Below are 13,316 nucleotides of genomic sequence, written 5' to 3'. Positions count from 1 at the left end.
TGAAGCCCTCACTATTATATGTATATTATGCATCATAAATGTAATATGCAATCACTAATTAATGATCAACATATAATTTCATGAGTTTTCATTTTAATCACTAATTAGTGAAATCATATTTCATTAACGTAAGTGATAATATTCGTATATAATGTTTAGGGACTATAAACAAAATAACGATATTAAAATTCATTCTTTAATCACCACTAGCACTTTCTGTATTTACCAGTGGGATATTATGTTGCCAGTTAATACAGTACATGTATATATGTGTACAATCATACCAACATTAAACTTCATTCAGTCACCATGTTTACATCTAGCTGTGATAATTGAGTTTATCATACAGAATTTCTCAGACTGAAGCAATCTCAGGAAAAATATATATACACATTATCAAATTCACATTTTTTTTTTCACAGTAAAATATTATACATGCGCCAGCATTCAAAAATCTGCATGCAGTGTAAGACATTCGATCAATACACATCCTTGTCCTGAAACTAAATCTATTTTAATCCCCACCCCTCCACCCCCACACACAATTAAACCCAGAATCTCTTAATTAGCACATGTAATTAATGACTTACAAAAAGTGTGTTATCGGTCCATATTACATCCTCCATGATAAGAGAACCGTTCAGAATCTTGCCCACCAGAAAGTCAACACTATAAATCTCTGATTCTAACAAGAACTTAAAAGCTACGAGGATAACGTGTAACGATTACTTCCTGTTTGAGTGAACTCTTGAGTCTACACACACACACTCTCACAGCAGCAGTTTAATACATCCTGCCATAAACCATGCACACCTGTCTCATAATATAGATACCTGGATACGCACACATACACACAGGTGAAATATTTTTATATACCCGGACATAAAAGCAGGAAATAAATGTCGTATAATTAATTCAAATTCATGTAAAACAAATATATTTCATTAGAGTTCAGACGGGAAATTGTTATAAATAGAGGATTTTAAAATGTATTGCATAATGCATCCATCAACTTCAGAGTTCTTAATAATTTTGATTCTGTTTAATAAGCACTGACAATTAAAGCCTGCATGTTACTAAGTTAACAATGCATTTTGGTATTTGAGCACAGCTTTTACCCACATGTTTGAACTACAAATGTAGAAAAAGAGACTTTATCTGTTTGAGGAATCAGATTCTGTCTGTCTATCTGTCTGTCTGTCTGTCAGAGTTTATCAATTATCTAGCACTGTGGGTTCCATATTCACAGGCACTTGTTTCAGCATTAGAAAAATTATCCCAACGGTATACTAACATTATACAAAGGGGGAGGGATGGTAAACATTACATAGTATAGTCCACCATATAAAGCTCTGGTTTCACTGGCTTTATTTGAACCTCATGATGGTCACTGACAGATAAACCTTCCACTAGGTACATGTATATTATATATTACTGTGGTTTCATATTTTCGTGGGTATCAATTTTCGTGGATTTCCTGAAAACCACAGTTTCAAGGATACATAATTTTGTGGCTAATGATCCTTTCAATACAAAATGTTAGTTGAAATTGAACTTCAATAAACACTTAATTTCGTGGATCAACTTAACAACCAAATCCACGGAAATTGGTATTCAACAAATATTGATGAAACCACAGTAACCAGATTTACATGTACATACTTACCCTAAATTTCCAAAAGAACATAACCCCCCCCCCCCTCCCCCCCCCCCCCCCCCCAAAAAAAAATCCTTGTGTGTAAAACATTATTATGTACCATTATGATGAATGATTGTACCATTCACAAAACGGTCGAGGGTCATTCAGCAACATATATTGCACTAGATATTGCCCATCACAAACTCTCCCCCTTTACTAACAGAACACACTAACCTACTGACATCATAGAAGAGCAGTCCATGAATTATTAATTAATTAATTAATTATACCTCCTTCTTCATACTGAGCCTCTTTATCTTCTCCTTGTATCCCGGCATTCTCAATACAATGGACCTCCCATGATTTTAAGTTAAAATCAAAAAACCGAATCACAGAAACTGATAAAATGTATCGGTTGTCCAACAACTGTGATAGTGCGCGCAACATAAAAATCCACAGCTTCATAAACCATCAGACACAATTTAATAACTTCCGATGGAAACAAAATAAAACGGCTAAATTCAACCACAGTTTGTGGGTCACATCCTTCTATAAGCTTCAATGAAAGAGTTAAAATTGGACTCCGCTACATTCAGTGATGATCCATGAAATGACAAGATTCCTCAGTGATTTGAAGAATTTAAAACCTGGCTGCCTTTATCAGAAGAAGAATCTTAAGATAACAGAAAGAAGGGAAAGTAAATTGAGGGGAACATCCAGGTATTTCACTGGGTTTCAGAGAAACCAATGTAAATTGAAGCATCCTGGCATCACTTAAACTTCCTCAGTCAGAACACAGCAGCAGGTGCCCCTTCACTGAGAGAGAAAGCTTGTAGAGTACGGTCCAAGTCAACACTGGGACAGGTATTATATAGGTGTAATGGTGGGGCAAGGTGTGAATACAGATCAGTCAGCCAGCCAACATGCAATTACTGGGGCCGTTACATCACACATTACATAATGATCTCCATTTATGCTAGCTGCTTCAATAACTGTTAAATATACTGTGTTCGCTGAGGTCCTTCAATCTAGTTAGGCAATTATCATTAACTGTTTCAATGAATGTGGAGGGTGTCTCGCCACTAATCTGGGAAATAATTGTGTCAGTTGGGCATAATTAAATCATAGAGTATTATACATGTTTAACATTTTAAATATTTATTACTGTATTACACATAATTTATCCATCAGAAATGCAGATGAATGATTGTAGTGTAATATAGTTTCAATTTCACAAAATGGAAACATAATATGTTTCTGGAAACAATGTCTGATTAATCAACATTAATGCATCATCATTGACAATTTGCATTGCTATAAGGGTGACAATTAATGTCTGTCTATTTATCAGACAATCATTTAGGGAAAATAAGAAGAATCTATAAATATTCTACACGTACATTATAAGAATGTCCATGTTAGGTTTTAAATAATTATTCTGTGCTCATCCTGTTGCGTAATTCCTGAGGTAAACTGTTTTCTCTCTTGCATATACACTAGCTACCATCTGAGTGGCCTTGAACTTGTGTTCTTAAAAAAGCATACAATTCATCGACAGTTTCGATTTTACTAAATATCACTGATAACAAATGTGCTATCTAATGACTGCGAACACAACATAATGATAATTCAGTAAATACCTACACAGAGACCATGTTTAAGTATGAGCTATATTTATTTAAAGACTATAAAGTCACAATACAACTTTATAAACACTGTCACACTGTGTATGCATGTATCTATTACCTCTGCTGCTGAGCCCAGAATTGACAAAAAGTGATTATAACATCACACCTACACCTACATGTAAATATTAACCACATGTATATTGTAGCCTATGACACTAACAGCTGACATACAAATACAACAAACAATTTTCGCCTTGTAGACAAACAGGTAAAAGATTAAGTTTCCCTCCAACTCAAAATTTAAAAACAGTACATCCCGCACTATTACATAGCAAGGTAAGACAGACCAGGACAGGTAGCCTATACACCTGTAGTACACCTGTATATATATATATACTACCCACCGGACATATCTCTAGCTGTTGGGCTGACCTTCTTTTTTTGCGTCGGAATGAGTTTCTGAGAGTGGACATATAGACTCTTAGATTCCCCGAACTACGGCGACGCCGGCTGTGTTGGTATAGGTAAAAGCCTCCATTTTGTTTGTCTCTGTTGACATCAATCGTTCACGCGCACATAAACACAAAGCGTTCACCTGTCGGTGGGATTCCTCTAATCACATGTTAAGAGATCCCCACTGCATTTCTTGCGTCTTTCATTTTCTTTCAAGTAAACCTGAGTGTGTGCAAGCAATTTTTTTTTCTTTTTTATCAGTTTGAAAACACTTCTTATCAATACCTGGTCCTGCAGTGCAGTCTAAGTAATGTTTGTATAAAATTTAAATAAAAAATACTGACGGAATATTATATACACACCAAATATATTTGGAAACTTGACAGTAGGGGATAAGATTTCACTCCAGATTACTGCTCTGAAAAAAATCTATGGTATTCAAAATATCCATCTTCTAGCTGGGTCACAAAGCAAACAGACAATAATTATAGCTGTGTCCTTCATAAGAGTAAGGAAGGACAGTTACATAAAAAATCTAAAATTAGGACATTTTTTAAAGTATATACATAACGAAAGCACATCATCACTTCAAACAGCTTTAAAAGGATGTCATGAATGTTTAAATGACATTTGTACATACGTCACATTTATCTTGTCATTTTGCAAAATCATTAATGACATGGCAGTTTCTCTTAAACTACGAGTCTGTCTCCCTTTCTGAGTATTACTTTTGAATGTTCGTAATATTGAAATTCATTCACAATACTGGAGAGGTGGACCTCAAGGGTCACTATAACTCCCCCCTTCACTTTGGATGGCAATAATTGGTACACGGAAGTTGCTATTATATGTATAATTATATGTCTATGGTACTTTGGTTTAAATTAGGGGGAGGGTCAACTGTTAAAAGTCCATGACACAATGTAATGTATGTAAACCCTATACACACAATATACGGAATGTATAAGAATACAAAAAACACACACATTTGTATACATGTACTGGCAATGAGGCATAGAATGTACATCCTAATCATGGACGTAATTACGTCTCGTTTAAGATATATCACTGACCATACATCTTCAGGTTTCTCATTGTCTCACTATCTACTTTTTACTTATAAACTGGTCTCTTTGAAAAGGGGAGCAACTCTTGCAGTTGATGATTTTATCAATAATATATTCTGACCCAGTTACGAGAAAATCATACATAATTAATAACAATTGGCAGAGGAAAAGAAGGTGATTCAGTCCCAAGAAAAGGTAGCTTAATGCACAGTGACTGTAATTGTTAAAAAAAACAATTAACAATAGAGCAAGATTGCATCCTAAAAAGAGGTACCGGTACTTGCTCCTTGCACTGTATACTTTTGGCTTAGATTTCAAAATTGGTAAAATGGCAGGAAGAATTAGAACACTTCGTTGGTACAGGTAACTTAATTAGTATAAGATTGTTCCATATAGGTGTGACAGCTCCCGTGAGAAATCAACAACTGACTTCCATGAACTAATTTGCTTAGTCTGTCGCTTCCTATCAAAAGTAAATGATTTTGTTAATCTAAACGAAAAAAAAAAATAATCCATTTGGTGTAAAAAAATTTCTCCAAGCCATGCAGTGCATGTTTAGGGATTGTCTTCAATAAATTTGACAGTATAACTGGTCCCATGGGGCTTACCATATTACATGTATATACCCTCTCTGTATGGATCCAGCCAGTTAAAATGCCTACATAATCCCACATTCTTTGAAATTCTATCATCAACTATCAAAGAAAATCAATTTTTCAACAGGTTTTCTTGAATCCTTTATGGCAGTCAATGCAGCTTAGAATTTTACCTGATGATTATTAATAACTTTATTACAAGTAAACAATGTGGTATTTTCCTTCTCTGTTCATATTTTGTTCCATAAATCAGGTTCTATCAAAAATGTTTTCATAGATTCTGTATAATGTAAATTCCTAATTAAATGCAAGGAATTAATAACCGCGTAAAATCGCAAGAAGCATCCTTCGTGGATTTTAAAATCTGGTCATTATTTTCTGAGAGTTGAAAACTATAAGAAATAAGGAGAAAAGTTCAAAGTTCGCAATTTTATATTGTCGTGATATGATACAAACCAGAATTAACGCAGAATTAAGTACTCGCATAATATAAGGAATTTACAGTACACATAATCACAATACTGATAAGTTCATAACTGGTGCAAGAAGATGTGAGTATTTAATGGTTTCTGAATGCGAGAATCAAAAAATAAAAAAAATTCATATATATAATTGTAAATAGACCTTTCGAAAATTTTTAAAAATGTATTTATCACAAGGAAACTTAATTTCCTGGCCATATTTTTACTTCCTGTACTAAATCAAAAGCAATGACTTTCTTTTCCATACTTCATGGGAAACTTCCTTATATTCTTCTATTCAAATAACTGGAATAAATCTTAGCTTGGCAAAATGTCAACAACAAAAACATCCCAAAACGATTAAAACAAAATCTAATGACGGCATTTAAGGGTCCTTGACTCCTCGATACTTTTACGACGGTACTTCACAACATGGTGATTTCAACCCATTGTTAAACTGCTTACATCGCCAAAATGTTTATGTCTATACAATCTCAGCAGTGCATTAATAAAAGCTTCAGTTTACAGGTTCAAAGTTCCAATACAGCAGGGACTTTTGTTTATTTATATCAAATAATACATATTTAATTGTGGATTCCCCCCCCCCCCCAAATTTTTGTTTTATAATTACGCCAAACGAATTATCTAAAGAATAATAGAGTTTGGGCTTGCGCGCAAAAGTTTTCCCAAAGGTGTGAAGGATCAAAAAGAGCTTTGCCTAGTCTCAAAAATATAGGGAGCAGCTTTTTTGGTATGATATTATCGACATCATTATAACTCCCTGACTTAAGTGGACATTGTGGTAGTTTATGTGTGTTCTGACCTAGTCTTATATCACATTGATTTGATAATTACTAGCTTTGCCATATTAACCTCCCATCCCCTAAGTGGACAACAGAGGAACACAAGACCATTTTTTCCCCCTGTACACAGTAAACTCATTCAGGTGAACTTGAGAGCTAGATTTTTCTTTTGACTTTCTCTTTTTCTGGTCAAATCGTTTCTAACTTTACCAGCATTTACCAGTTGAAGGAAATCTGAGAATTCATAATGACAGATACATGTATTTATTAGGACATTGTTTTATAAACATTTCCTTCTTTGTGTGTTTCCTTAATTTTGGATATACATGTACAAGTGACTAGACCGATCATCCCAGTTAAATCTAATACTATTTACTGTGATTCATAAAGGAGTCACAAATCTTTTAATATATGTATATATTATGAAATCAGATATTTGCCAAAAAAAATATTATCATCATTACGAAGATTTATACAAAGGTTGACCAAAAATTGTAATACATTAATTTAAGCAATAATTCATATAGCTTATATTAATTGATAGTGTATGTTGTGAGCTGAAATTTTTCTTCAGTGTTACAAAAACTGAGACCATTTAATAATATACTTTGAATTCATTTTCGTAAATGATAATTCTATGGATAACATAGGTCTGAAGTTTTCATGATCAGTAAAAGTAAAATATTTTTTGTTGACATGATTTTCAAGGGTACTCTCAGAGCAAGAGAGATAACTCCTGATTCAGAATATAAACAAGGTTTGTAGGAAGGATGTAAAAGGTATTCACAAAGTCCATTACCATCAAAACCTTTATTTTCAAAATGGGCACACCACACTCACAGACACTGCCTACTTCATTGAAATGATCATGCATCTCATTCCTTCATTCAAAAAAAGAAAATAACATAATATGCAAAGCATGCATATGCATCCAGTTGTGACTATTGAAACTAAGAGAGAAAATTTTATAAGCAGCCATGAAAGAAAGGAACATGAACGGCATCGTCCCAATGCAGAGGAAGTTCACGCAAAAGAAACCATCAAGGCAAAAAAAGCTATGGCTAAAGAATGGCTGCAGCTAAAGTACCCACACAGACAGTGGGTCTATAACGTTAACAGCCACAAGACCGCATCATTTATGCTGCTCAAGCCAAAAACAACAAGTTGTTTACCTTAGCAACCGATTTCTGGATTCCAGAGGATGACAGTCGATGGATCCAGGAATGAACGGAGCCAGGAACAGTCAGGGACACTCGGCTAATCCGTCTCCTTATCCGAGAATTGTGGCGACGTTTGGGGGCGGGGTTACAGAATCGACAGTGTTGACACAGAGGGTTCTCCTTGGAAGTCGCCATTCAAACTTATATTTCACAACTACACGTCTTTACATTCCTCCTTCAATTGAAGCCTGACTATTACACACATTGCAAGCACAGATTTCATAGAAAGTAGATCCCAATTCACTTGAATAATATAACTGGTTTCAACCCTTAGATTTCCAACACAATAACACACTTCAATCTGACACAATATCACAAAATGTGATGGACATATTTCATAAAAGGTAGATATGGTAATTCACTCTTAAACAACTAGGTTTCAGTCCTGAAATTTCTGACAGAATTACATTCACATACATGCCTGAGTACTTTCCCTTGATAAACACCTACCTCTTCTATTTACACTGAATTATGTAATAAACATCACTATCTACACAGGGCCATTGAGACAGTTAGATACTACTGCAGCACAGCCAGTGGGAGATACATTACTCTTAATTGTTTCTCCTTGACAAATAAGTATGTACAGGAATACACAATAAATGTACTAACAAATTGTACTGCTGTTATAAACACATACTTTGTAAACATGTTTTTACACAACTTGACAAAGAGACCAGATGTTGTACCAAAAAAACCCTCCTTTCTCTGCCAGCAAAGAATCTGAACTACCACTTAATTAGCTGAGAATACATTAACCAGAGACAAAGGTTTTTTTCTGTAATCATGTTCTACATGGGAATGGCAGTTGAGAGTATTCCTGCACTTGTCTTCCTTGTTTCATGTCACTGAATACATGTAATTGTACATATGCAATCTTGTAACAGCAACTAAAACACATCAAAGCAAATAGGTCTCCATCCTGTTACAAGTATTATACTGGTAAATATTCAAGTCATGCTCCTATCAGAGTTTATCTGCCAAAGTGTATATTAAAATCCAACGATCGCATTCCATTTAGATAAGCTAATGGAGTAATATAGCACCCAATGTAAACAGAAGAGGAAATTAAGACTTATATGCATTAATTTTTTATACAAAAATTTGAAAATATGCTACATATATTCTCAAGTGACTGTTTTTTGTTTGATAGTGTGCTTTTGGAAGGGATTATGGGTCCACTGGGTGTATGTTTATCTGTGCAGCTTAAAATGTTTAAGTGACTAGAAATAAAGACCTTGTTATTTCAATGAGCTACATATCAAAGTGGTGTAGATAAATAATGCTAAATTCATAGCCGCACTAGTCATTGAGCAACAGGCATTAAATTTCAATTCCGTATGATAATGTTAGAGAAAAACTAAACATGTAAAACACGTAAAATATTGTTCACTCTGCTTTATGAGTGGAACTCAGCATGCAACTGAAAGAAGTACCGGTACATGTAAAGTATAATCCATGGTTCTAGTCCCCAGATATTTCACAGTTTGACTGTTAAAAAAGAACCTGCATTCTAGCTGAAGTTTAAGTTATTAACTTTCAACAGCAAATTAATCCAAAGAACCATAAGGTGGCTCACCACATTGTGATTTTTTTTCTAAAATCAGCAGAAAATTACTTGATTATGATAGATATCATAATGGATAAGAAGTATTTAAGTCAAATTGTCAAAAGAATGTGCAATTTTGGATGAAAAATTACATTTTCAAAAATTTAATTCAGTTAACATGAACAATAGCTCCAGGCAGATTCGAACTCATTACCCCCCATTCAGAAGCCCAATACTTTAACTACTGATCATGAGCTAAAGAGATATACAACCCATTTGAATGATATAAACAGTTTAACAAAACATTTAAATAGCCATTTTGTGACAAATTGTCTCAAAAAGTATAAGTGTAGGTGTTGTGAGGTACCTTAACCTCTCGCCCTATACAAAATAATTTCTGACAACATAAATCTTTTAAGTCCATAAATATTTAATTCTAGTTTCTGAAATTTTTTCATGAAAATTATGATGAAAATCTTTCACATTTTCCAGGAATTCACAAGAGACTTTACACTTACGGTATGTCATTTAGAATTTGCTGGTCTTCTTCCATAAATCCACGGTCGGTCTGAGGTAAGAGAAGCTAGACCATGTAGACCGACCATGGGTTTCTGACCAAGGTCTCTTTCTTACCAATGCATTAAACTAAGTGTACACTCAGTAATTTACTAGTAAGATCTAAATTCAGTAACTTTCTCCATTTGCTTTGATGCAGTCAACTTCCACATTAATCAAATTAATAAGTTGTATATATGTTGCATGGTGTCCCAAATAAAACCATAATAAGAAATTCCTAATTTCTATCAAAAGTTATCAATCATGTAAAAAAAAAAATGTCTTCTAATATAGCATAGATTTTTTTATCAAGGTACAATCTTAGACTAATTAAAATTAGACGTTCTGAATCCGCTACGGCTTCTCAATCTGTTTGAGAAGAGGTAGCGGTCAGCCGGATTCAGAACGTTTAATCTTAATTAGATTGATCAATGTACCCAGTACATGTTTTAAAAATAGAGAGAGAGAGAGAGAGAGAGAGAGAGAGAGAGAGAGAGAGAGAGAGAGAGAGAGAGAGAGAGAGAGAGAGAGAGAGAGAGAGAGAGAGAGTAGCAATGTCAAGGACTACACATAAAAAGAATGACTCATAATGAGTGAATGATCTAAACATGTGACCACCTCTCAATTTATTTGCATTGATTAGCCATATGATAAAAAAAAATATGTTCACAGATAAAATAGATCTAATACCAGTGTATGTGGCAGACATTTTTAAAGTAAAATGTCGATGTAGATAAATTGGGGGGGGGGGGAATTAAGTGTTCATGAAGGATCTGCAAAATATTTGGCTGACAATTTCCATCTTGTAGAGGAAAGTGAATGTTTGTCATTGCGAAATTGTGTGTAATGAAACCCTGCTGGGGCCATATTATCAGCTTATCTCGCCATATTGGCATTCAATACGTAAACTGGGTGACACTCAAAGCTGATGAACATGTCCCCTTTAACTAACAAGAATCTAGAAAATAGATAAAAAGAAATAGATTCACAAATTATCTGGAGATTATCGTAAAAGGAAAACACGAACATGTGTGTCAAAATCCCTATATAATCGTTCCAGTAACAAATGAATGAAGACCGTGATAACTGGTCACGGCTTTTGGTAGAAGCTAGTTGTTTTAACATGAATTAATACAGAAATAAATGCTACTTACCACAAAACATTCACGAAATAACGACATTTTGTCCACAAAATCTAATAAAATCTAAAGATGCAAAAACCGAAAATCAGGCGGAAATACATCGGATGTCACGGTAGAGTGTGTACATACAAAACCTATATTGCACAAGTTTACATAACCCGGAAAATGCTGTGAGATTCCGGCTTGTGTGTGTTTAATAAATGAGCATGACACTGCGCATATTTTTATTATCATGCAGCCGTAGGTTCAAAGTTAGTAAAACTATCTTCTGGATTGTGTTTTATACAAAATTAACATTATAGTAACGCTTATTAAAGTTGGGAACTACGCGTCTGCGTTTCAAGGCATTTCAAACATAATTATGCATAAATTAAAGCCAGAGAAAAAACAAATTATTGAGTCACTTATTTGAGGCGGCGATGGATTTTTGAAATAAGAATTTTTTTACAGAGCATTGAGAGCATTTTAGCAATTTGAATGCGTGTTATTTTGATAAAATTAAGTTAATTTTTAAAAGGTAATGTATACCCCGCGCAATTTTAATATGCCAATAAAAAAAATCAAAGTTGTATATTCTTACTATAATATATATTATAACACATCCCTGGCTAACGCGCTTTACTCAATTTAAATGCATATACCATTGCAGTAATGGACCATATCTTAAAAGGAAAAAAATATTCGATGTTGAATTATTGGTCTGTGCAAAGACAGACCACAGACTGCAAAGAAAAAAAGTTTTTATACACGAAACTTCGTATATGTACAAATGTAAATTTAAGAATATATATTGCTGCGAAAAAAAATGGGGAGGGCACCCCCACCTCGGCCTCCCGGCATGTTCATACAGTGTAATTGGTTAATTTAGAAAACTGTCAATTGATATTAAATAAGTTACAATGTATGTTTAGTAAAAAAAAATGTCAAGCCCGTTTTTATAAGTTTTTGGATTTAATGCCTGGGGTTGTACAATCTTATTACAACTAGAACTTCCATCCGCTCCCCCGGTTTTTGATAAAATGTCGCGTCGAAAACCGAGGAAAGGATGGGAATTCTAATTTTAATTAGATTGGAGGATTTAATGATTAATGTATATTCTTTGTCGACAATTTATACTTGGAATATTGTAAACATATTTTGGAACAAAGAGCCTCCATCGCCAAGTTCCATGTTTTAGGAGAAAGGATGTCCTTTTAGTTGTATCGATGTAACTTTTTTTTTTTTAATAAATACCCAAAAATATATTCAGTAGTTTTTTGGATGCTGTAGATCCGACAATTTTCACATGATTTGCATGGTATTGTAACCCAGTATGTTACTATCCTAAAATCGTGTTTATTCATTCATTTCATACGATTATGTAGGTTGACTTTTCTTTACTCACGCATGTACAGAGTACAGCGTATGACAAATGTGATATTCTCTATGTTGTAGATAACAACCAAAGAGATAATTATAAACTTAATTAAACTAATTATGTCGGTAAGGCATTCATTCATTCATTGACCCAGAAGATAAAATGATTTTGAAACAGGCACGTTGAAAGTGGGGGGGGGGGGGGGGGGGGCAGACTCATCCAAAAAATTTTGACAAGCAAAAAAAAAAATAAATAAATTTTAAAGCTGCTTGGTCCGATTTTATATAAAATTTTATGCACGCTTTTAAACGATGGCAATGCTTAGTATATGTATAATAATAGACATTGCAGTAGTTTTACCCGTCAATTATGCCAAATTTCAATGAATAAAATTACGTACAAAATTTGCTAACAAAACAAACGACATTAAAAGGTACCGCGTTATTTCGCCTCATGTTAAATTTCACCCCTGACGACGAGACGGGTATGGTTGTATTACGACTTTGACATCGCTTTAAATAAAGGTCGAAATGATCAGAAAAATTACAAATAAACATGTGTATGTTTTGTTTGCTAATATTTCCAAAGTCTGCTTTCTTTACAATCGATGCATAGCATGCGGGTTGAATAACCCCAATCATTCGGGGGACGAAATCAAGCAGTTTCCTTTTCAGGCTAAACATTCCCGTGATGCACTTTGGTTTGTTTTTTCGTTTGCCCAAAGAGAAATTATTTTTATTTACTTTGAATATTTCTAACTTTGAAAGGAGATTGATTCTGCTGGTGTAAATAGGAGAAAGTCCATAACTTTCTAAGATAAATGATTTGTATGGAAAAAAAAATTGA

General features: G+C 34.0%; 1 protein-coding gene across 6 annotated transcripts in view; it reads right to left on the bottom strand.

Annotated features, from left to right (window-relative positions):
* Positions 1 to 11,247, bottom strand: part of LOC105345387 (nostrin) — a 28,855-nt gene extending 17,608 nt beyond the window's left edge. For 2 of the 6 annotated variants that reach the window (XR_010710060.1, XM_034454545.2), the window contains exons 1-2: positions 11,126 to 11,247; positions 7,820 to 8,042 (exon numbers count right to left, since the gene is read on the bottom strand). Coding sequence is in view for 1 of the 6 variants with exons in the window: in XM_034454545.2 (XP_034310436.2) it covers positions 7,820 to 8,002 (183 nt within the window). In the remaining 5 variants the exon portion in view is untranslated. Of the gene's footprint in view, positions 1 to 590; positions 774 to 1,929; positions 2,526 to 3,671; positions 3,984 to 7,819; positions 8,043 to 11,125 lie in introns of those variants that run through there. The other 4 variants (XR_010710064.1, XR_010710061.1, XR_010710062.1 and 1 more) reach the window with 4 other exon arrangements.
* Positions 11,248 to 13,316: the final 2,069 nt, after the last annotated feature.

Source organism: Magallana gigas, chromosome 10 (genome assembly GCF_963853765.1).
Source record: "Magallana gigas chromosome 10, xbMagGiga1.1, whole genome shotgun sequence".
Lineage (NCBI taxonomy): Eukaryota > Metazoa > Mollusca > Bivalvia > Ostreida > Ostreidae > Magallana > Magallana gigas.
Note: the sequence above shows the minus strand (reverse complement) of the source record. Positions and strands in the feature narration are given on the sequence as shown.